Genomic DNA, 26,037 nt, shown 5'->3' on the forward strand with positions numbered 1-26,037 from the left:
ATGGCAGACAAGCATATGAAAAGATGCTCAACATCATATGTCATAGGGAGTTGCAAACTAAAATAATGAGATACTACTACAGACCTATTACAATGGCAAAAATCCACCACACTGACAACATCAGATGTTGGCGAGAACGTGGAGCAACGGGAACTCTTGTTCGTTGCTAGTGGGAAGGCAAAATGATACAGTCACTTCGGAAGAGAGTTTGGCAGTTTCTTCTATAACTAAACATTCTCTTATCACATGATCCAGTAATTGCACTCTTTGGTATTTTCCTAAGTGAGCTAAAAACTTATGTCCACACAAAAACCTGCACATGGATGTTTATAGCAGCTTTATTCATAATTGCAAAATCTTGAAAGGAACCAAGATGTCCTTCGGTAGAGGAGTGGGTAAAGAAACTGTGGTATATTCAGACGATGGAATATTATTAAGCACTAAAAAGAAACAAGCTATAAGCCATCAAAAGACTTGAGGAACCTTACATGCACATTACTAAGTGAAAGAAGCTGGTCTGAAAAGGCTGTGTACTCTCTGATTCCAACTATATTAGACATTCTGGAAAAGGCAAAACTACAGAGACAGTAAAAGGTTAGCGGCTGCCAGGGGTTAGGTGGGATGGAGGGACAGGCAGAGCACAGAGGATTTTTAAGGCATTGAAACTATTCTGTGTGATACCATAAGGGTGGATACATGTCATTCTACATTTGTGCAAACCCACAGACTGTACAACCCAAGAGTGAACCCTCATATAAACTATGGATTTGGGGTGATAACGATGTGTTAATATAGGTTCATCAATTGTAACAAATGTGCCACTCTGACACAGGTGTAGGACATTGATGGGGGGCAGGGGACTGTGTGTGTGTGGGGGTGAGGGGGTATATGGGAACTCTCTCTACTTTCAGCTTAATTTTGCTGTGAACCTAAAACTGCTCTAAAAAATCAGGTCTACTAAAAAAAAAACAACACCGGGTTGGGGGGGGAAAGGCTAAGTGTTAACAGTAATTGCCTCCAGGTGATGGGGTTATGGATGGCTCTTTCTGCTGCCCATTTTCTCCTTGACTCCCAGCCTGTGCTCATGCTGTTCCTTCTGTCTGGAACATTCTTCTCTCTCCTAAACCACAGAGAGTAATATCTACTTATCCCTTAGGATGGAGTTTAGCTGGAATTTTCTCTGAGAAGTCTTCCCTGATCTTCTCCGCGCTCCACCAAGTGGCACGTATTCCATGGTCTTACGATGGTTCCTTACCTTGTCTGTCTGCCCTACTGGAAGTGAGCCTTCAACGGGAAGTCTGTTTTATTCCCGATATATGCCCAGAACCTAGTGCAGCATCCGGCACAGTCATTTCATGAGTTTTGTTGAATATATGAATACGAATTAAGTCAGAACAAATGTAGAGAAAAACAAAATAAGTGGCACAAAAGTCAAGGTGAAAGAACCCAAGCAATACAGTGAAAGTGGGGAATGGCCACCCCAACAACTAGGGGGTACGGGAAGCAAACCAAGGCTGCAGGAGAGAAGACAGGAAACGAGGAAAAGACACTTACGCGGCAGTGTCAAGAGCAGCATGTTGAAATGCAAATCGGGTCAGGGCACAGGGATTTCCTGATGTGTCCCTCTGACTGGCACAGTGTGCGAGTGAGGTCCGAGTAGATAAGCTCCTCATGGAAGAAGGACCTCTGACCTTGGTCTCACTGGCGAGGGTCTCCACCATGGGAACTAATGGGCCCCGTGATGTCCACACTCCTCCCAGCACCAATCACCGCCAACAACTATCAAGAAGTCTGTGAACACTCGCTTCAGAGCTTCCTTGTGTACCTGTGTTTTTTTTTTTTTTTTGAGGAAGATTAGCCCTGAGCTAACTGCTGCCAATCCTCCTCTTTTTGCTGAGGAAGACTGGGCCTGAGCTAACATCCATGCCCATCTTCCTGTACTTTATATGTGGGACGCCTACCATGGCATGGCTTTCCAAGTGGTGCTATGTCTGCACCTGGGATCTGAGCCGGCGAACCCCGGGCCGCTGAGAAGCGGAACGTGCGCACTTAACCGCCACACCACTCGGCCGGCCCTGCTGTGTACATTTTTATTTGCTTGTTTGCTGATAGGGAGTTGAGTTGGAGAAAATGCTGTCAGTGAGATCATACCATAGCCTTTTATTTCTGTACCCCATCATTCCAGGCGGCCCAGAGCTCATCCAAAGACAACAGCCTTTCCCATTACGACACATCTTATTTTTTTTGGAAAACCAACACTGCTGGAAAGTGGGGAGGTGAAGGAGAAGAGGAATAGAAAAACAAATGAACAGGGCTCTCTTGTTCTCCTGATAAAAATCTCCTGTCCGGGCAGTGCACTGTGCCACCCGACAGCCTCACCGGTCTCTCCCACTGGTGCAAAACTACCTCCAGGTCCCCCTAATCCTCAAGCAGAGCTCGCACACTGGAAGAGCTCCTGGAGACCCTGGAAAATTCCACAGGGCTCTATTTATGAGCAGGACTGGGATTACTCCGGCGTCAGCTTCTGCTCCACGCTGGTCCCCAGTGCTGCCTGCACAGAGCTCTGGATCTTATTTCAAGAACTCAACTGCACCAATTTTGTCTCCTACCCGAGGTCTCGACCCATAGCTGAATTACAATTAGTTGCCCCAAGGAACCTGGAAGAGACTCATTTCAGAGGAAAATGCCTTCTGCTAGGCAGCACCAATCTAGCCTATGGTTAGCATCTCTGAATTTCAACTCTGAGAACTGCCTCTGCTCACGGGGCCCAGAGAAATCTGTCTTTTACAATGGCCCATATTTGCCACACTTCAGACAGGCCTCTCCATAATTCTGAAATTGTTTCTCCCAAACCTCATTTTTAAAACAATCACTGCTGAGGAAGTCTGCTACCAAAGCTGCCTTGAGAATTTCTTCTTGAAACAAGAATAATGATCGCTTTTCTGAAAAATGCAGGTTGCAAAACCTGACAGCAAAAGTGCAGGACTGAGGGGCGTGAGACGAGAGTTCTCCTCTGGGATCCAGGCCTGATTTGTTGAGAAAAAGGGGCAACAACCAGGGGCCTCCGTTCTCATTCTCATCTGTGAAATGGGATGGAATTCCTTCTCTTCTCTGTCTTATTAGGGTTTGGGAATGGCACCACATTGGATTAATATGTTTGCTCTCTGGAGAAACAGATACACTTGTAGAATGTCACTCTCATGAAATTTACCTTTCTTTCTCCAGACTGTTAGATTCTTTTTTATGGGGCAGGGGAGTCATGTTATTTTTATCACAGAGTACAACGTTGAGGAAATTGGGATATTAGAGGTGCAAACCCTTATAGCCCAGGGCTGGCTGTGTTTGAAAATGAGCTCTTTTTAGCAAGAAGTTTTGCTCTTTAATACAATGGAAAAGTAATTTATTGAGAAGTGTCTTTGGAGATAACAAGGAGTAACGCACCCCTGCAGATGTTTCACCTGAGGCGAGGAGGGACGTGGTGGTACTGGGAGCCCGGAGATGGCATTCGTGTCCCTCCTCTGCCACCACCTGGCTGTGTGTGCTCCTAGTTCAGCCTGGCCACTGCTCTGGGCCTCTGGTTTCCCATCTGTAAAATGAGCAGGCTGAGTTATATCTGTGGTTTTCACACATTTTTAAGCAGTGGAGCTTCTCTTAGTGAACAGTTTTTCAGAAACCAAATATAGGCCGTCCCAGGAGAGGCACCTGAACCCCACTTGTGCCTGTGAGGCTGTCCATATGCCTCACAGTGCTTCCCGAGGCATCCCCGGGCCCTCTCCTGCTCTGGGGTGGAAGGCAAAAGCCAGTAGCCTAGATGACCTTGGAATTCTTTTCTAACCAAACAGAGAAATGCTGTTTCTAATCCAGTTGATGCTTGGTTTATGCCACCTCTGGAGGACTAACTCCCTGTGATGCTCAGAGAGGGATCCTGCCAAGTGTTGTAGGTCTGTTCCCCGGACAGGTGAAGCTTCAGAAAACAGGTGACAGGGACCTGAGCCTGGAACACTAAGATGCAGGCCAGCGTCAGTCACCAAAGGAACTGCTGTGTCTTCCACAGCCACACCTCCCTCGCTGGCTGAAGACCCTGTTGCTAGTTGTGGTCCGTGTGTGTGGATGTAGCTGCCACATGTTTCCTCCCTCCCTCCTCATTCATTCATTCAATAATTCAGAAACATTTATTAATCACCTGTTTCTAGACCACCAGTGGTCTCGGGAGGAAGACTGGCAATGAATAGGTCAACAAATAGCTGTACAGTCACACACGGGGAGCAGTGAGTAGTGGTAGGGGTGGGGGTCCTGACTGAAGATGGTGTGAGGGGAGCCGCTGTGGGAAGAGCTGGAAGAGGAGGTCCAGGCGGGAAGGGGCTCAGTGTGCTCCAGGACAGAGGGCCCTGCTGTGGCTGGTACTCAGAGAGAGTGGAGAGTGAGAGCAGCCCAACCTGCCGGGGCCTCCAGCACGCCCCACCGTGGCAGCGAGCCCGCTCGGGCAGGAGCCTGCATCTGAGGGAAGGCGTGGTGTTCGCCCGAGGAGCAGAGGCTGTTCACGCCGCAGCGCAGGAAATGGAAGGCACTTAATCCCTTGAGCAACGTGCTCATTTATTTTCCTTTTCTCTGCCCGGCTGAGGGCCCTTGGCCTGTGGGTGGCGGGCCCAAACTGGGAGAAGGCTGAGGTTGGAAGAGGAGACGGGGAAAGGAAAGCAGAAGCAAGGGAGAAAAAGGCAGCAGCAGAGCCTGGGTCCTGGCTGGGTGTCCCACTCACGGGCTGCGTGACTCTGGGCGAGTCACTTAACGCCAGCTCCTCCTCAGAGACCCAGGCTTCCCTCAGAGCTTGCTGTCAAGAACAAACGAGATAACATATGGGCCTGGCACACTGAAACGGTCCCCTACATGGTGAATGGACGGGGAGACAATTCAGGTGAAAGGTGAGACAATGGCACATTTGTGTAGGGTTTCACAATTCGCAAAGCCCTTTCACCCACAGAAAGGCGGAGACTGCACCTGCACCTCGATGTCTGTACCTTCATCCCTGACTCCCTCTCCTACAAACCAGCCATAAATAATGTCAATAACAATAATACCAAGCTTAAATGTTTATTTCGAATGTTCACTATGTGCCAGGCACCGTCCTAGCACTTTACATGTCTCAACTCATTTAATAGCCACACCCACCTAAGAGGTAGGTACTGTTGTGATCCCATTTTACAGATGAGGACCCTGAAGCACAGGGAGGTTAAGTGACTGGGTCAAGGTCACACAGCTAGTGACAGGCCAGAATCAAAGATGTAACTATTGTTAGGCTCTCTGCTAAAGAACAGGGCTACAGACACAAGGAGACACACCCTGCCCTCACTGGGCTCACAGATCTCGCTTCAGGGACACAAATAAATCTCACACAAGGTACTAGATGCTACTGTAACTGTGGTGGAAGTGCTAACAGCAGACATGAGCTCTGATCACTCCTTCATCAAACACACATTAAGCACCTGCTGTATGCCTAAGGAGCTGGGGATGCACTGTGAACAAGACCCACGTGGAGGTCCCTGCTCTCGGAAGGTAGAGTCTAGAAGACGAGACATGCAACAAGCCAATGTCTACACACCCTACGTGTACACAGCCTACTGCTGTGTGTCTTAATTCTGCCTGTGATAAGAGCTATAACGAAGCAAAGGGTCCCACAAGAATGAGTGAATGTCAAGACTTAGGGAAGACTTTCAGAGATGCTAAGAAGTGAGCGCACACCGCCCCCCACCCCCCCACTGAGGCCTCTGTACTAAAGGCATACAACCAAGAGAGTGGAATTAAAATGGGTGAGAGGCAGGGCAGCTCTGATTATGCTGGGGTACACTGAGACCCCCTCTCTTCACTCCTTCTTGGTGCCTCTCCAAGAAGGTAAGCAGAGGAAAGGGCTTTGCTTGATTTTGCTGCAACTGGTGAAAGCTTTGAAGTAGAGAATAAGCTTGAGACCACTGGCTGGAGGGCAGTGTGGTCTGGTGGTTAAGATCACATGCTTGGGGCCAGACACACAGGGTTCAGTCACCACGTCACCAGCTAAGAGCCATGGGACCAAGGCTAAGTCACCGAACCCTTCTGAGCCCAGTTTTCTCATCTGTAATGTGGTGTGGCGGATACTGTAGGTGGGCTCACTCCACACCTCCTCTAATCCACTTCTCCCTTTCCCATCTCCACTGCAGAGGCCAAAGTCAAAACATTTACATTCCTAGCTGCCCCCACAGGCAGGGATGCTGGATGTCAGAGTTCTGGCCAAATATCTTCCCTCAAGAAGACTTTCCTGAAGAAGAAGGCAAAGTCTTGAAAGGAGGAGGCTTTGTTCTCTGTCTTTCCTCCTTCCTCTTGACTGAAAGGTAGACTTTCCAGAGGGACAGCAGCCCTTCTGCCACCAGGAGGATGAGGAAGCAGGAAGAGAGAAGCCTGGTTCTTTGATGACAGCCTCAAGCAGCTGTACCAATCTGGACCTTATCATGAAAGAAATGAACGAATGAATGAATGAATGAATGAACGAACGAACCCTTACTTGTTTGAGCTATTGTTTATCAAGTTTTCTATTATTTGCAGTTTAATGCATTTCTACATTGATACAAGTGAATGGAAAACAGAACCCACTTGATGGGTTGTTGTGAGAACTAAATGAGATAATGTGTGTAGTGTGGCCTATAGGTTCATGGCCCGGCACATAGCAAGCATCAGTAAACGGTGGCCCATACGTTGGTGCTGCTGAAGGAAAGAAAACCTGCCACCTCTTTGCCAAGTCACTGGATGGAGGAAGCGGGAGAGGAAGCTGGGTGTAGCAGGCCCTACCTCGATCACTGAAGTCATCGACCAGCACAATCTCGGCGATCAGCTCCGGGGGCGAGCGGTTCAGCACGCTGTGGACAGTCCGGAGGAGGGAGGACCAGCCCTCATTGTGGAAGGGGATGATGATGCTGGTGTTGGGGAGCGTCTCCAGGTAGCGCTTGCTGTTGCAGCTAGAGGGAGACACAGGGGACCGAGAAAGGACAGGGTCAGCTTTCACCTTGCCAAGAGAACTCACGCGCATGATTTGGCTAACTGCAAATCCTACTTCCTCTCCAGCCTTTAGGGAATGAGTGGAAGCCAAGCACACTGCAGTCACTTCAGAACTTTCTTCTCCTTGGCATCCTGAAGTCCTGCCTCCAATCCCTGCACACACAGTGCACAGGGTAGGTATGCAAGACCCTCCTCCCACCCCCAGCTTCGAACGGGTTTGGTGATTGACAGGCGCTAACTTGTTAAGCCTCAATCGTGACAGGAACATGGCTGCCCACCCTCATGATTCCATGTGGAGGACAGCCCTTCAGTAACACCCTGGCCTCTTGTCCCACACCTTGCACATTACTCTCCAGTGGAGAAGAAACCACGTATCCACGAGTTTGGAAGAATAAACTGGGCTTCACAGGCTCCGCACCTCCTCTCTCCCTCCCTGGGCTCTGCCAGCAGAGGGCTCACTTCCTTCTCTGCTCTCCACCAGCTCCACGATCAGGCTGGGGGTGGAAGGCCCTGTCCCTGTGGACCTTTAATACCATTACAACACCCAAAAGAATTAACACACTTCCTTAATATCATCAAATATCTAGGTGGTGTTCAAATTTCCCTGATCTTATGTCTTTTTATAGTTGGTTTGTTCAAATCAAGGCCAAGACAAGGTCTACACCCTGCCTTTAGCTGACGTGTCCCCTAAGTGTCTTTGTTGAAGAAACTGGACAACTCATTGGTCCTACAGGATTTCCCACAGTCTGCATTTTGCTGCTTGCAACTCTGTGGTTTCTCTGAACATGTTCCTCTGTCCGGCCCCCTTTGGTTCCTGTAAACTGGTAGTTATATCTAGAGGCTTGACTTAATTGCATGAGCTATTCTGGCAATCTCTTCATAGGGGTGGTGAGGAAACCATATCCAGTTGTCCTTCCTTTAGTGATGTAGGTGGCCACTGGTGATCAGTGTTTAAATCTTTATTTTATCACGGGTTTGCAAATGGTGATATTTGAATTCTATCATTCTTCGTTTACTAGCTGGAACACTTCTATGGAGAAAACCTTTATCACATCAACTATTTGGTTGTCCAGAAGTACAGGAAAGACAGGATAAGTTCTTGATTCTTTATTGACCAGTTTTCGGAAGGACTTGGTTCCCTAGCATCCTCTAAAGGTGGACGCTTATTTGTTATCCTTATGAATTCATAAATTTTAACGTAATTAGCATGTTTCAATTCAATGCAGTTATTACTCTTATTGGTTCCTGTATAAGCCCATCTTGAGCCAAAGGCAGTCTTCTCAAGTTGGCTCCCAGTCCTGTGGACATGACCACAGAGGACTGATAGTTTCCCTGCTTTTCGATAAAAGTTATCAAAAGATTCTCCAGGCTTAACTCATCCATTTCCTGCCCTACCCTGGAATCAGCCATTCTGCCAAGGAACCCTGGCTCCTTAACCTCATCAATAGCACCATTTAAATACTGCAACGTGGGCACTAAGGGCATTTATTACTACTGGGTTGGTTATGGTTTCTATGCTTTTACAGTGGTCGGAGCTAGAAATATATTTTAATAGATACATCATGAGTTTATGCTGAAATTTTATATTTAATATATAGGATTACAGTATTTTATTGAACTTTATTTTATACTGTATCTCCTCTTTTATTGAAATATAATTCACATATCATAAAATTCAACATAAAACTCATCCTTTTACAGTGATAATTTGGGAGCTTTTAATATTTCACAATGTTGTACAACTATCACCACTATCTAATTCCAGAACATTTTCATCACTCCCAAAAGAAACTTCATATTCACTAGCAGTCACTACTCATTATCCCTTCTCCCTTGTCTCTGGCAACCACTAATTTGCTTTCTGTTTTCATGGATTTTCCTATTCTGGACATTTTATACAAATGGAATCATACAGTATGTGGCCTTTTGTGTATCATTTCTATCACTTTGCATAATGTTTTCAAGGTTCATCCATGTTATAGCATGCAACAGTACTTCATTCTTTTTCATGGCTGAATAATATTCCACCGTGTGGATATACAATGGTGACCCCTTATCTGCAGTTTCGCTTCCCACGGTTTTAGGCACCCACGGTCAACCATGGTCTGAAAATACAGTAAATCAGATATTTTGAGAGAGAGACTACTACATTCACATAACTTATGGTATATTGTTAGAACTCTCCTACTTTATTATTAGTTATTATTGTTAATCTCTTACTCTGCCTAATGTATAAATTAAACTTTATCACAGTTATATATGTATAGGAAAAAACATAGAATATATAGTCATCCCTCAATATCCATGGGAAATTAGTTCCATGACCCCTGGCCAATACCAAAATCTGTGGGTGCTCATGTCACTTATATAAAATGGTGCAGTATTTGCAGATAACCTATACACATCCTCCTATATACTTAAAATTGTCTCTAGGTTACTTATAATATCTAAAACAATGTAAATACTATATAAATAGCTCTTATACTGTATTGTTTAGGGAATAATGACAAGAAAAAAAGTCTACATGTTCAGTACATGTGCAACTATCATAGGCCTTCTGATCCACGGTTGGTTGAATCTGTGGATGCAGAACCAGTGGATATGGAGGGCCAACTGTAAAGGGTTAGTACCATCTGCAGTTTCAAGCAAACACTGGGAGTCTTGGAAGGTATCCCCCATGGATAAGGGGGGACTACTGTACCATGTTTTATTTATGCATTCATCAATTGATGAACATTTGGGTTGTTTCTACCTTTTGGCTATCATAAATAATGCTGCTATGAACATTCACATACAACTTTTTGTGTGGACATATGTTTTCAATTCTCTTGGGTATATACCAAGGAGTATAATTGCTGGGTCATAAGCCAACTCCATTTTTAACTCTTTAAGAAACTGCCAAACTGTTTTCCAAAGTGGCAGCATCATTTTACATCCCCAGCAGGAATGTATGAGGGTGCTAATTTCTCCACATGCTCAGACCCACTTGTTACTGTCTATCTTTCTAATTGCAGCCATCCTAGTGGTTATGAAGTGGTTTCTCATGGTTTGATTTGCATTTTCCTAATAACTAACGATATTGAGTATAGCTTCATCTGCTCATTGACCATTTGTATATCCTCTCTGGAGAAATGTTTAGTAAACATGTGTTTCAGTTTTAGATTGTTCCTTAATAGCATATTGAAATATAATTGATTTTTGTATATTTAGCTTCTATCCTGCAACCTTGCTGAACTAATTTATTAGTTTTAATAATTTTTTTGTGTAGATTCCTTAGGATTTTCTATATACAAGACAATGTCACCTGCAAACAGAGATAGTGTACTTCTTTCTTTTCAATCTAGATGGCATTTATTTCTTTTTCTTTCCAATTGCCTTGGATAGAAACTCCAATACAATGTTGAATAGAAGTGGCAAGAGCAGACAGCCTTGTTTTGCTCCTGATCCTAAAAGGAAAAGATTTCAGTCTTTCACCATTAAATATAATGTTAGTGTGTTTTCCACAGATGCCCTTTATCAGGTTGAAGAAGTTCCTCTATTCCTAGTTTGCTGAATGTTTTTGTCATGAAAAACTGTTGGATTTTGTCGAGTGCTTTTTCTGCGCCTACTGAGATCAGCATATGGGTTTTGTTCTTTATTCTATTAATATAATGTAATATGTTGATTGATTTTCATATGTTGAACCAACCTTGCATTCCTGGGATAAATGTTGCTTGGTCATGGTGTATAATCCTTCTCACACGTTGCTGATTTTGGTTTGCTAGTGTTTTGTTGAGGATTTTTGCATCTATATTCATAAGTGATATTGGTCTATAGTTTTCTTGTGATGTCTTTGGTTTTAGATATTTTCTCTCTTTTGCTAAAAACCTAGGTTCTTAACATTAACACAGTTATTTATTTGCTTTTTCCTATAACATATAGTAGTTTCAGAAAAAAAATACCAATGTGATTGCTAACAATATGATGACAGGAAATTTAAGATTCCTTTGTCCTTCATTTCTTTTTTCTGTGGGGTATATTTCATTAGGGATACTGGGGATTTTCCCAGGGCCCAGAAGAGGGAATCTGAGGACCAGGCAGGCTCAGAGAGAATAACAAAACTGTCTGCCTTGTGTCTCCAGATAGAAGCCAGGTGTGTCAGGCAGAGTAGTGGTCCCTGAAGATGTCCAAGCCTTAACTCCCAGAAGTTGGGAACATGTTACCTTACATGGCAAAAGGGACTTTGCAGATGTGATTAAAGTTAAGGACCTTGAGATGGGTTTGAGGAAACTGGATTATTCAGGTGGATCCAATGTAGTCACAGGGGTCCCTAGGAGCAGAGAACTTCAGGCTGGGTCAGAGAGATGAAGAGGAGGGAGTAAAGATTTGAAGTGTGTGAGGAACTCAACCCACCATTGCTGGCTTTAAAGGTGGAAGAAGAGGGTCATGAGCCAAGGAAGGTGGACAGCCTTTAGAATGATCCTCAGCTGATAGCCAGCAAGGAAACGAGAGTCTCACTCCTCGTAACTAAATTCTGCCAACAACCCAGCTAAGCAAGATTCCCCTAATGCTCCCAGAAAGGAATGCAGCCCAGCCAACATCTTGATTTTAGCATGATGAGACCCACGTCAGACTTCTGACTTATAGAACTCTAAGAATAAGTTTGTGTTGTTTAAGCAGCTACGTTTATGATAATTTGTTATGGCAGCTAAAGAAAACTCAAATACAAGGAATCATCCTTGATACCCTTTACCCAGTATGTAAAGATTATTTGCAAACATTTAAAAACTAGAAGACTTCACATAAAAACCCTCATGAGTCTCACACAGCAGCAATGGGCTGGAGTGGACAGTGGATGCCCCTCCCTATGGGGCAGGTGCTCTCCGGGTCACCTCAGCTCTCACCACCCACCACGGTCTTACACCAGGGCTGCTTCACTCCCTTACATTCTCACTCAGGTCCCTGGAGACATCTGAAGCTGAGAGCCTGGAAGTAAAAAGGCATCATAGGAAGCAGCTCCAAACAACTGCTAAGTTTTTTGGGAAAAATTTGTGACATCTGGGGCAATGAACATAACAACAAAACCCCTCCTTTTGTACACCACTGCAATCCACTGTTCAACTGTCAAAATGCACCCGGGTCTCTTTGCAACTTATTTTGAAACGTATCACAAAGTAAAATGGGTTGCTGAATGGCGAGAGTGATGGACAGACCCGTGATAAAGTCAGTAGAGGACTGTTACTTGCGGAATCTAAATAACGGGGACATGAGCGTTCAGTGTGCAATTCTCCCAATTTTTCTGCATGTTTGATAATTTTCAGAAAGAACTGTTGGGGGGAAAATGGGCAGGGTCCACGGCTTCCTAAGTTTTAAATTCTGCCTCTGCTAGAGGCACCAAGGGGGAGTTGGTGGGGGCCTCGGCTGCTGGTGGTGAGCTTAGTTTCAGCTGTGTGGACAGGACTGCCCTAATTCTGGCAGGCCAGTTCTGATGGAGAAGTCAGTCTCTCTCTTTCCCCTCAGGACCTCTGGATTTCTTTCATGTCCCTTCTTGCCCTTCCATCTTGCTGGACTGTTTTTATCCAGACCCCACGCAGCCCTCCCCCGCCCCTTCCCCATCTCTCTAAACCTTTTGATCATTTCAGCCAGCCTTCTCTGGGAGCCTTCTCCAACTTCATTATGTCTGCCTTCACAAATAAACGAAAGCACCTCTTCTTAAAAATCCCTTTCCCTTAACTTGGCTGAGTCCTCTGTGGCCAAGAAACACAGGCAATATCTAGTTTTCTACAAAAGTTTCTGCCTTCTATCCAATTTCACAGGAGGCTCTCTTGATTGAAGTGGGTTGGAGTGGGGGTTAGCTGTAATAAATTGTCGGGAGTCCATGGGGTGAAATACAATGGAGTTATTACCCAGCAGAGAGCCCTGGCTCTCTCGAACCCCAGAGCTGGGCCCCACAGCCTGCCAGCAGATACACAAACACCATAGTATATTAAGGGAAGTAGACAACGCCACAATAGACTGAATTCACTTCTAATTTAATTCAGTCATGGAATTAAAGATTATTCATAACTCAAACAAAAGGCTCAGCTTGGATCATAGCCTTGAACATGTGCCTTTTTTCTTCCTTTGGTCTACTCTCTTTTTCTCCCTCCTCTATCTGTCCACTCATTTATTTACCAAATAAACACAAAACGGCACTTTGATTTTTGCCATGGGCATGAGTCATTAGTTTGGTCCCAGCTTAGCAGAGCCTCTTTGTTTAAATAAAAAATTGTGTTACATGCTGAAATGAATCTCTCCAGTATCCAGCGGGGAACCTGGTTTCTAGAGACCTGCTCACAGGCCACCTTCCTGTGGGGAGCTCATGCAAAAAGCCCCGTTTCTCCTCCTCTCATTAGGCCTCACACTGCAGAAGACAGAGGAGGCCTGGGGATCACAGACGGAAGGCCCGCCATCCACCCCAGTGATACCCCCGTCTCGGCAGTCGTCTTTAAGATCTGTCCGCATGTTGTGTCCTGAGATCTCAACACTGGATGCTGAAGTATGCCTCGTTCCTTTGTGTTTGATGAACACAAAGCATCTCTGTGCCCGATGGCTTCAGAAAGTAGCCCCAGAGAATGTGGCCTCCAGGAAGGGGAAACTAAGGCACTGCTCCCAATGAAAGAGGCAGGGTTTGGCTATGACAGACAATAACAACCTCTGCCTTCCCACGGTTCATGGTGCTCGGTTTATAGAGCACTTTTCCTTCTCTCTCCTCTAATCTGTACCACACCCCTGGGAGGGAGATGCACCAGGGAGTGCCAACCCCATTTTCCAGATAAGGAAAACAGAGCCCAGAGGGGTAAGTGACTCGGATCTAGGATTCAAATCTAGGTAGTATTTATCTAAAATAACATTTATAATGTTTTTCTTGATGACAAAAGTGATAATTGCTCAGTGTAAAAGTCTGGAAAAGACAGAAAAGATAAAGGACAACTGATAATGACAGCAACATCCTGCCTGACACTGACACCTGGGGCTGATCTCTGTTAAACATTTAGGGTATGTCTTCCTCTGTGCTCTTCCTGAACATGCATGGTGTACTGCACACTGACTTGATGGCGTCCAAGTTTTTGTGGGCTCCCTGATGCAGTGTGGCCTCCTGAGACACTTGGAGGAGCCCCTCTGGGGGCAGAATAGGGCAGAATGATGCCCCCAAAGAGGGTCAAACAAGTGGCACCGTGAAACGTCCAGCACATGACATCAATCTTGATGCCCTCTTGGATCAATACTTCTGGCCCCAGATGGTCCCATAAAAGAGGCATCTGTGGAGTTTACAACCTTACAGTTAAGACCTGAGTGAAAAACCTTCTATCCCTTGCACAAGCACTTCCATTGTCATCTGGTTCACACTCTGATGCTGTCCCATCCGACAGGGCAAAGTTTAGTTAGACGTGCACAGTGTGAGGATGAAGAGGCCCAGTTGGGGGTGCTCCTGGACACACTTTGAAATAGTGGAAAGAGCAGAAACAAAGTGAATGTCCATCAATAGGGGAAGATTAAATAAATGATGAAAAATTCAAATGATGGAATACTGATAAGCAGTTAAAAAATAAGGTAGAAGACGACATTGACAATAGAAAACATCTGTGAAGGATTTCCATTATGCTAAGCAATGTTCTAAGCACTTTATATGCCATAAGTGATTTAATTGTCACAATATTCATATAATATAGGGACCATTAGGGACCATCATTACTGCTATTACAAAGAGGAGGAAACAAGGCACAGAGAGGTGAAGTAACGTGCCTAAGGTCAAATAGCTGGTAAGGGCTGGGGCCTGGATGTAAACCCACCTGCCTTTATACATAACAATATTTTGGGACTGGCCCCATGGCCGAGTGATTAAGTTTACAAGCTCTGCTTTGGTGGGCCAGGGTTTCGCCAGTTTGGATGCTGGGTGCAGACCTAGCACTGCTCATCAAGCCACGCTGAGGCGGCGTCCCACATGCCACTACTAGAAGGACCACAACTAAAAGAGACAACTATGTAATGGGGGCTGTGGGGAGAAAAAGGAAAAATAAAAAAATAAATACACATAGTAATATTTTTATAGGGATAATGTATCAATGCTATTAAATGTACAAGCAAAAAGAAGAATGAATGGCTAAAACCAAAAATTGAGGGAACTAAGTAGGAGTCAAATCCTGGCTTCTAGTTTTTGCTGTGCCGTCCAACAGTTTTAAGTCCTCGTTGTTGCTGGACCTCAGCTTCCCCTATGTCAAAAAGGGAGCTGGACTGACCCAACGCCAAGTCTTATGTGCCTGCTCTGAATTTCTTCTTTTTTTGGTAATAGCATCCTGATTTTCCTTGGGGAATCTCCCACCTCTCAATTTTATAGGGTTTGCGGGAGGTCCTTGCCTTGCCTTGAGGGTGGGCAGGGAAGCCTGGCTCGGCCAATCAGAGCATCACTTCTCCCCAGCCACATCCCATCTCTCTGGTTCAGGGATGGGCACCTGTAAATCTTTGCTGAGACAACTGGGAGAGAGGCAAGCTCTCTTCTGCTGAGACTGAACATGAAAGGATCTAAGTCTCATCTGCCTGGGGCCACCATGTGGATTATTCCCTGTCTTCGAATGAAGTTAACAGAGCAGAAAATAGAGCCAAGAGTTGCAGAGATGGGTTCCTCCTGGCATCATTTAGGGACGTAGATCCAGCTCTGGCTGAAGCCAAGGTCTACTCTTGGCCTTTTCAGCCACATGAGTCAATACGTTTTCTTTTCTTAAGTCAGTTTGAGTTAGGTTTCTGTCACTTGTAACTGAAAGAATCCTTGCTAATATAGCTGGATAGTCTCTAAGCCCTTTCAGTAGAAGGAGTCTGTTTGGGACCTAACGATGGCTTCTGAAGGACAAAGAGGCAGAAACTGTTTCCCAGGAGTTACCTCTGATCTGAAGGGGGCAGCCTCTCTCTTTAGCCCCAGGAGAACTTTTACTTATTCACTGATGGAAGAAAGTGTCCTGGGCTGAGGGCTGTGGTGGGGGCGGGAGGCAGTGGCAGGACTGGAAGATAACTAAGCTTATTTGTGACTGAGCAGCCCAAATTTAATATTCCCTAAAGGATTCTGAGCTCTTGGGACACAAAGACGAATCTAATATACTGGAGCACTAGATATAAAAGAAAACAAGTCAAAATCAAAGGGAAGCATTTCAAAAATCTTCTCTCTGAGTCAACTTTGAAATGGAACAATCCAATCATTTTTAAAGGGAACTATAAAAAACATCTCATTCTCTAGCATGGGACACCATCCCCAGACCAAACTGAAATGCAAGTCAATTGAACAAACCTGATCTTGCATGTGCCTAAGGGAGCAAGAGTGCTCTAGAGCTGGGTTCAAATCCTGACTGCATCTCTGCAGCTGTGAGACCTGCGGCACGTTTCCATCCCTTCCTGAGCCTCAGTTTCCTTATCTGTGAAATGGGGATGGTAATACCATGAGAATGTCATGAGAATGAGGCAAGACAGTACATCTAAAACAGCTATGTGGAGGGACCCGCCCAGTGGCAAAGTGGTTAAGTTGCGTGCACTGCGTTTCGGTGCCCGAAGTTCATGGGTTTGGATCCCGAGCACGGACCTACACCACTTGTCAGCCACACTATGGCGACAACCCACATACAAAATAGAGGAAGACTGGCACAGTTGTTAGCTCAGAGCTAATCTTCCTGAATAACAACAACAAAATTTTTAAAAAACCCAGCCATGTGGAGGGAGAAGAAGCTATCTCTGTCCTTGGAGATGGGGAAATCTGGAGGAGAGCTCACAGCAAACAGAATGCTCTGATTTCAGTTTTCTCAGACTCAGGGATGGCCATCCTCGGAAAGGGCACAGGGCTTCAGTAAGGCTTAAATAAGAGTTCTGCTCTTGTAGATACGAATCCCACTCTTGAATCCAGGCTTCAGCCAGTTCATGGCTCAGAACCTTCTCATTTGGTCACTCCCTCAATCATTCACATATTCAAGAAATGTTTATGGAGCACTTGCTATATGACAGACACTGTGCTAAGCCCTAAGATTACAATGATGAGGAACAAGTCGTTGTCCCTGTCCCATGGGATACAGAGTCAAATGGGCGGGGGAGTGGTGGGGCAACAAATAATATATGCACTAATAAATTATGATAATTTTTTCTGCCTCCCCACGTATGGCTGTGAGATGAGAACAGAATGACAACCTAGAAAGAGAAAGAGCAGCAGCATTTCTGAGTGGCGCATCCTCACGCCCAGCCTTGTGCCCTGCTGAAAGCGAGCAGGTGACGAATGGCTGCTGGGTTGAACTGGAGTTGGTAGGGCCTAGTCCAACCCTTTTGTTTTCCAAGGAAGCATGTGAGGCTTTGAGAGGTTAAGTGGCGACCCCAGACCACATTGCCAGCTGGTGCTGAACTGGGGGGTGCAGCTGGCTCTTCAGTTTAGTCACAACACAAAGAGAAAATCCTTTGGAGACCCTGGATGTAAACGGCAAATCTCCATCACACATATTTTCAAGGAGTTGGCGTCTGCTCTCATGTTCCAAGTCCTACCTGTTGGCTTGGCAGGTCCATGGGGGACTGGAACAGGCTGCCTAGAGAAGTGGGATCTTCAGGGGGGTTTGACAAACTTCAGCATTTACACTCCCACTAGTAGGAACGTGGATGCTTTAAATATGCTTGCTGATGTCCATTCAATGTTTGCTCTCATTTATCAGAAGTAGTCTGGTATGGACTTGGAGGTGAAAAGATCACTTAGCTGAATAACCTTGGGCAAATTACCAAACCTCTGCAAGCCTCAGTTTCCTCCTTTATAAAACAGACAAGCAGGTTTGAGCCGAGAAAGGAACACGCTGCTGCTCTGTAAACATGAGGGTGCATCAGGTGGCATCTTGGTCTAAAAAGAAACATCTGTGCTGGTCAGGTCATTCATGGTGCCTGCCTTGCCCACGCCTTCTCCTCAAAGTGAAATGGCCATGCCCACAGGCCTGGCTGAGGAAGGAATCCTGGGTGGGCCCTATGACTGCCCCTTCCCTGGCCATGATGGCTACCTGGAGCAGGAGCAGAGACCTGACCTGGGCAGCCAGGCCACTGATGTGCCAGTGTCAATGGCCTAGCAGGAAATCGGTGCCCAAATGGGGTTCACCTGGCCAATAAAATTCTCTTTCTTGGGGATGCAACCTTGAGGCACGGAAAGGGAGTCCCAGAGTTAATGAGAGGAGCAGACATAGAGCTACACAGAGAAGGGCTAAGGCTTCGTAATGATAGGATCCAGAAATTTCTGCTGTTGAGGAGGTCAGACTTGGAAAGATCTTTCCATCTGAAGCACTGGGAGGCCTGGCTGGTCCACGGCGCCACCTCCTCCTCCTCCAGGAGAGCCAAGCTGTCTGGCTTTTCCCACATTCCATCTGGCCGACATTCCCGTTTCCCTTTAGTGCCCCTGCCTCCTTGCACGGGGACACTCCATTAGCTGAAGTAACCTTGCAGCCAAGGAAGTCCGCCCTATTCCTAAATCCATTCCCTGGAAAGAAAAACAAAAGACAAGCATCCGAAAGTTGTACTAGAGCTGGACGAAGTGTTCTTATTTTTTCTTTATTATTTTGAAAAGAATGGACTGTAACAGATTTAAGACTTCAAGCTTCAGAAATATCACTAATATGGAAATGTGGACTTCCAGGTCATGGACACTGAGACTGCTGGGGACAGTGTTACTGTATTACGTGATTAGCAATGCCTTATCAATACTGTGCCAACTGGCCACCATGACATCATGAACAATTACTTGCAGCCCACAGCACTTCACCACCACTATGCTCTGCATGCTACAGCAAATTGTTCTTCGGTGGTTACAAGGATGAGTTTTTGGTGTTTTTTTAAAAAATAATTTGTAATTTATTTCAATTTCCAGTGTGTGCCCTTTATTTATTTATTTATTTTGTGAGGAAGATTGGCCTTGAGCTAACATCTGTGCCCATCTTCCTTTATTTTGTATATGGGATGCCCCCACAGCATTGCTTAATGAGCGGTGCATAGGTCCATGCCAGGGATCTGGATCTGCAAACCCTGGACTGCTGAAGCAGAGTGGGTGAACTTAACCACTATGCCACCAGGCCAGCCCCTGGTGTTTCTGGGTTTTTTTAAGAGAATGATCGTTTAAAAAATCCTTGTGGAGTTAACTCTGTTGTTTGAAAGCTCCCAGTGCCTATACTCTTAGATAAACAGTCTTATTCTAGAAATAGGCACCATTTTAACACCTTCTCATGGGAACCAAAACCAACATACCCTCCTCTGCCAAACAGATGACAGTTTTGGATTTTCCACTGACCAGATGGGGCCTGCTGGGAGCTGGTTTGTGTGTTTCGGGGGTATCAGAAGCCAGGACCTTTGGATTGAGGAACAAGATAGAAGGCCAACTACCGTTCCCTGGCCACATGCACAGCTTCATGTGAAAAGCCCAAGAGAACCACGGAACATGACGGCTGGAAGGGCCTGACTCTCACCTTGTTTGCACTCCTTGTTTTATAGATGAGGAAACTGAGGCCCAGAAGGGGGAGGGATCTTCCCAAGGTCACAGAGTGAGAGGCACACCCACATCCCAAGCAGTGGCCCTCGAGGAAGGGTACGTTCCAAGGCTGCAGATGTGGTGAGAGAAGGGACACGGGCTGAAGAGACCCTCAGATCTGGATTCAAATCCCATCTCTGTCACTTAGAAGCTGGGTTATCTTGGGACAGTCACAGCTTCCCTGAAGCTTAGTTTCCACTTGGGTAAAATGGGGATATAATTCTTTCCTATTAAGGCTGGAACAAGGAGTGAAAGAAATACCATACGTGAATGCACCTGGTATAGCATCTGGCTCATAAATGTGAGTTTCCACCTCCCAGAGGCCACAGTATAGGTCATTTTCCAGCAAATGGTTTAAGTTCAAAATTCTGGAATTCTCTTCTATTTTGTATAAAGGACAGTCCCTTATAATAGAACATTCTCAGAAAGACTATGTCCAATGGGCTCTGGAGCCACCAAGAAGTTAAGCAGAAGTTAAAAATAGCTCCAGGCTTTGCAACAAAAGGAAGAATCTGGGTCTTAGTGGGTCAAGTGTGCAAAGTCCCTGCCCCGACTCCATCCTCCCTCCAGACACAGATGTAGGCCCTCTCCTTACACACTGTGCCAGTAAACCTTCCGTCCTCAGCTGGGGCTCGCTCCCCAGCCCTTCTCTGCCCCTCTCTGGGGGATGAGACATGCACTGGCTTTCTCTGTGACACAGTCTGGCTGTACTCAGAAGAACCAGAAGATAAGTGTGACAACATGTGCAAAGGCTGACATCTTTAGGAAGGGCCTTTTCCGTTCAGGGGAGACTTTGCTGAGAGCCAGGCGAACCCACCAGCTATTCCCTCTTCTCAACAGACAGCAGAGAGAATCGCAAAACTTTGTTATTATTAATTACGGATCTTGGTACTGGCAGTTCGGCCCCAGTTCTGTATCCCCCAACCTGCAGAGACTGCAGATACAAGCAGTGTTTACAGGATCTGGGTTTGTACTGTCTCTTCCTCCCCTTTCGCACTCACATTTTGGAAACTATTTTGTCCAGATCATACCTAGTATTAAGAGAGTTGTAAACACAATAAAATATTTTCAAGAAGCACACAACAAAATCCAACAGTTTCTTCACACAGCTGTCCCGCATGATAATGTTGGTCCTCCTACAGATACAATACGCAATGTACTCCATGTGCTCAAACTTGAAACACAGGCTGACAGCAGGCAGGAGAAACTCTGGTTAATGAACATGGTATGTAAAGTCAAGGCACTGGGAATTATCAGCCTGAAATAACCACCATAAGGACCACCCCTCAGATCCCAGTCAGAGGCCAGCTGCCAGGTAAACAGCGTCAGGAGGAAACGAGCTCTGATATCAAGATTCTTGACAATTCATAAAAGAGATGAAAAGAAAGAAAAATGTAAAGATACGTGTCCAAGGATGTTTTTGCCACACTGTTCCCAGTTTCCACAGCCACAGTTTTCACAGAACTGGAAACAAGCTGTATGCGCAGCACAGAGGAATGGTTGAGCAGATTACATTCCTGTAGGATACTACACAGCTATTAGAAATGTCTTAGAAATGTGATAATAATATATTAAGTGAAAAAAAAACTACTTGTAGAATAAAATACATATAGTAAAACAAAATTTTTGTAAAACAAAACAAAAACAAAACCCCAAGCCCCTTCATACGTCTATATATGTTGCACACGCAAGCAGAAAAACCACAGAAAGCTAAGCTGCTACCGTTCGCTGCCTGGGCAGATTTAGGATTTGGGGAAGGGGTTTCTTCCCCCAAAAAAGGTGTGGAGACGGAGGTGAGAATCAGGAGGGAATGTTGTTCTATTCTTCGTAACAGTGCTCCTACCCTGAACTGCTCTGCTTGTCTTGTAATCATGCTGCCCTTGATACCACCTTAATAAAGGGAGAGAATTAATAATCGCCTTTATCTTCCAGTCATTATTCTCCTTTTCCTTAAACAAGGCCAACAGCACTCAGAAATCAAACTCACTCTGTAACCAATTTTACTGAGTGCTATTTATCTGCTCCTGGCCAAGCATATATTACCTGCAGCGTGGTGAGTGAAATGCAGCCTGAGTGGCCTGCCGCTTGTGTCCATTCATCTAGCCCATCCTGACCACTGCGCCTGGTCCAAGAACCTTCACGCACAAAGGACTGGAACTGAAAAATGTCTCCTTCTTTCTCTTTGAGGAACGGCTCTCAGTCTATGTGCGATGCGGTGGAAAGAGCATACGCTTGAATCCAGGTTTGAGTCTTCTTTGCCTTCTGGCTGTGTGTGAACTGGAGCAAAGAGCTAAGCTTCTCTGAGGTTCAGTTTGCGCATGTGTAAAACGGAGCTAGTGATCGCCATTTGATACAAACAATTTGAGAGAGGCTGGAATCACAAGAGTTATGATGGCGTTTATGTGAACGAGAGACAATTTCAAAACACAAAGGGAAAAAAACTATCATCACACAAAACCTCAAAGTGGGAGCAAGTAGATGAGGATCGTAAAGTGCTCAGCACAATACCCGGCACATAAGCACTTGACAAATGGGAGACCAAGTTGTTGTCATTAATGGAGAAGACAGCATCCGTTTCTAGAAGCCTAAGAAAATGCATCTGTTTGCAGAAATGATAAAGGAACACAAACATCCATCTGCTCACGTGGATGTTGACTGGTTTTTACCCAGCATAAATTGTAGGGAATATGTACCCATTTGATTTTTAGTTGACAGGCAGCCGTTTTTGTGTATAAGCCATTTATCTCTGCAATTTCAACCCAAGGGCTGAATTCACTGAAATCTGCTTTAAAAATTACAGAAGTCAGAACATACAATGGAGAAAGGATAGTCTCTTCAGTAAATGGTGTTGGGAAAACTGGACAGCCACACGCAAAAGAATGAAGGGAGACCACTATCTTATGCCATACGCAAAAATAAACTTAAAACTGATCAAAGACTTGAAGATACGTCCTGAAACTATAAAACTCCAGATAACAGTGATAGTACATTCTTTGACATTGAACTAAAAAGGATCTTTTCAAACACCATGGCCTCTCAGACAAGAGAAACAAAAGAAAAAATAAACAAGTGGGAATTCATCAGACTAAAGAGCTTCTGCAAGGCAAAGAAAACTAGGATCAAAACAAAGAGACAACCCACCAGTTGGGAGAAAATATTTGCAAATCATATAACTGACAACGGGTTAATCTCCATAATCTATAAGGAACTCACACAACTGAACAATAAGAAAGCAAACAGCCCGATCAAAAATTGGGCAGAGGAGATGAACAGACATTTTTCCAAAGAAGATATACAGATGGCCAATAAACACATGAAAAGGTGTTCAACATCACTGATCATCAGGGAAATGCAAATCAAAAGTACACTAAGATACCACCTTACGCCTGTTAAAATGGCTATAATCACCAAGACTAAAATAACAAATGTTGGAGAGGGTGTAGAGAGAAGGGAACCCTCATACACTGCTGGCGGGAATGCAAACTGGTGCAGCCACTGTGGAAAACAGTATGGAGATTCTCCAAAAAACTAAAAATAGAACTAACATATGACCCAGCTATCCCACTACTGGGTATCTACCCAAACAATTTGAAATCAACAATCCAAAGTAACGTATGCACCCCTGTGTTCATTGAAACACTACTCACAATAGTGAAGACATGGAAGCAATCCAAGTGCCCACGGACCGATGATTGGATAAAGAAGATGTGGTGTATATATATATATATATATATATATATATATATACAATGGAATACTACTCAGCCAGAAAAAAAAGACAAATTCATCCTATTTGCAATAACATGGAAGGACCTAAGCGGAATTATGCTAAGCGAAATAAGCCAGTCTGAGAAAGACAAACACCAGATGATTTCACTCATATGTAGAATATAAACAAACACATGGACAAAGAAAACAGTTCAGTGGTTACCAGGGGAAGGGAGGTGGGGAGTGGGCACAGGGGTTGAAAGGGAGCACTGGGCACAGGGGTTGAAAGGGAGCACTTATGTGGTGACGGTCAAGAAATAATGTACAACTGAAGTCTCACATTGATGTAAACTATTATGAACCCAGTAAAAACAAATTACAGAAGTCAATTTGAGAAATTTTATTAGCTGCCACTTTAAGGCTTATGAGCATCTTTAAATCCCAATGTTAGGTCCAATGGATCAATAACTGTTGTCTTGAAAGATACACCTTTGTTCAGAAGGGAGTCATTTAATTTCAGAGGAGGAGAGCAGATTTAAATCTCCTGAAAAATCAGTGATGCTCCAAAGAAACCTGGACTTTTTCCTTTCCCAGCTCACAAATCCTTTAGGCTACAGCCCCTCTTTCCGCCCCCTGCCCCTCTCCACACAACTGCCTTGCTAACAACCTGCTACACCACGAGTCTGCATCACTCACATCCTGGTCTCTTGGGCGCTAATCTTACACTGAAGTACTCCATTACACGACTGTCAAGTGAGCTTACTCCACCACACGAATCATGATAAAAAGGGTAAAAACTGCTAATAAGCACTAAGTATGTCTTCCAAGCCGTCACTGTTCTAGGAGGGTCTGACAAATCGGCTCGGCACCCTGGGGGGTAAGAAAATGAGCGGGGGTGAGGTGGCTGCAGACCCGAGCCATTTATTCCCACTCAGAGCGTGGGAGGAGGTGTGCACCGCCCTCACTGTGACCTGAGCATGGATCTTCCCACACCCCACACCACAGACCACAGCTGATCTTGGGTCCTTTTTAGATTTACTATCTGTTTCGCCTCAGGCATTTCTTGCTATTTATTCAAAGAAAGTGAGTTAACTAAAATCACAATGAAAACGCAGCAACTCGGAAAAGGATCCCATCACCATTTCCATTTTTCACAAGACAAACGGCATCACTGATTTAACTGCCTACTTGACGTTGACATTTGGATGTGTTGTCTTAAACTTGACCAAAATCAAAGTCTCCATTTCTCTCAAACCTGTCCTTCCCAAAGTCTTCATTTCTGTGAAGGGCAACTCCATCTCCCCAGTTGCTCTGGTCAAAAATCTTGGCGTTATCCTTGACTCTTCTTTTTCTCATATCCACATCGCCTGGAAGTAAATCCTGTCCTCTTGTCCTCCCCATCGTTAAAATATATCTAGAATGTGGCCACTGGCTACTCTGTTACTCCCACCATGGTCTGAGTCGCTGTCCCTCCTCCCTGCCTGGCTGTAAATATACCCCACACTAGTCTCCCTGCTTCCACTCTCGGTCGCCTACAGTCTATTCTTAACATAGCAACCAAAGAGATCCTTTGAAAATGAAAATCAGATCATGTCAGTCTCTGCTCAAAACCATCCAGGGCGTCCCATCTTACTCACTTTGGGAAAAGCCGAAGACCTACCATGGCCCTGGCCACCCCACACACCTCTCCAGGCTTGCTTCTCATTACTCTCCTTCTGGCTCACTGGGCTCCTTAAGCCAAGCATGATGGCCTCAGGGCCTTTGCACTTGTTTCTTCTGCTTGCAGGGTTTTTCCTCCAGTTAACTGCCCTGCTATGCCCCTCACTTCTGCATATCTCTGTTCATATGTCATCTTATCAGCAGAGGTCTTCCCTGACCACTGAAATAAAATACATTCCATTCCCAACACTTTCTCTATCCTTTACTCTGCCTCATTTTTCCCCTACATTACTTATCACCATCTGAAAAATATATTTGTTTGTTTATGACCCCCCTCCCCCAGTGGAATGTAAGCCCTAGGAGGGAAGGAAGTTTTGCCTATTTTGTTCACTGCTGTTTCCCCAAGGACTAGCACACACCATAGGCATACATGGTAGGCACATGATAAATATTTGCTGAAGTAATGAATGAATGACTTGCAGAGACAATTGCAAGTGACTAATAGGCTTGAGATCTCTTCAGGGAAGGGACTGACAATTGATCATTTTAGTATAAATGAGCAGGGCTAGCTGCATGCTCGGTGGGCTACAGATGGGGGGGTGGAGGAGTGGGCAAGGAGCCCTAACACACACAGTTACTTTGGACTAAGTTCCTGATTTAACTAGTTTGGATACACTGATGAGGTGGCCATGCAAGGCAGGAGCCCAAGAACACAGGCAGCAGCTATGCCAACAGCTTCCCTCGGGCCCCAGGGCCCCCAACACGATGCACAGCTGGCAATGCCTTCTGGGTCAGGAAAGCTCAATTCTTGTTACATTATTGACCTTTCTTGCTCAGGCTTACATAACCATTTGAGAAGATTCCCATTCTGCTTCCGGGAATATGTATATTTATAAACATCAGGCTTTCCTGGTTCTCAAGTCCTCAGCATCACCAAGGCCACATTATCATGAGGGGGAAAGTGGTGGTCCCTTAATAGGACCTTAGCCACCAGCTCTCTGGGCCCAGGGAACCATTTCCCCTCAGTGCTCTCTCTCCTCCTGATACCCCACCCTTTTATCTGCGTGTTTTAGAGACTGCAACAGGTGGATAACAAATCCATTTCCAACTGGACT

The 26,037-nt window shown here is 45.1% G+C and overlaps 1 protein-coding gene across 1 annotated transcript in view; it reads right to left on the reverse strand.

Moving 5' to 3' along the window:
- Positions 1 to 26,037, reverse strand: part of GALNT10 (polypeptide N-acetylgalactosaminyltransferase 10) — a 215,466-nt gene that overhangs the window by 82,910 nt on the left and 106,519 nt on the right. Inside the window, exon 4 of the mRNA XM_046667250.1 lies at positions 6,814 to 6,980. Within this exon, the coding sequence (XP_046523206.1) occupies positions 6,814 to 6,980 (167 nt within the window). The remainder of the gene's footprint in view (positions 1 to 6,813; positions 6,981 to 26,037) is intronic.

Source organism: Equus quagga, chromosome 7, assembly GCF_021613505.1.
Source record: "Equus quagga isolate Etosha38 chromosome 7, UCLA_HA_Equagga_1.0, whole genome shotgun sequence".
In the NCBI taxonomy this organism is placed as follows: domain Eukaryota; kingdom Metazoa; phylum Chordata; class Mammalia; order Perissodactyla; family Equidae; genus Equus; species Equus quagga.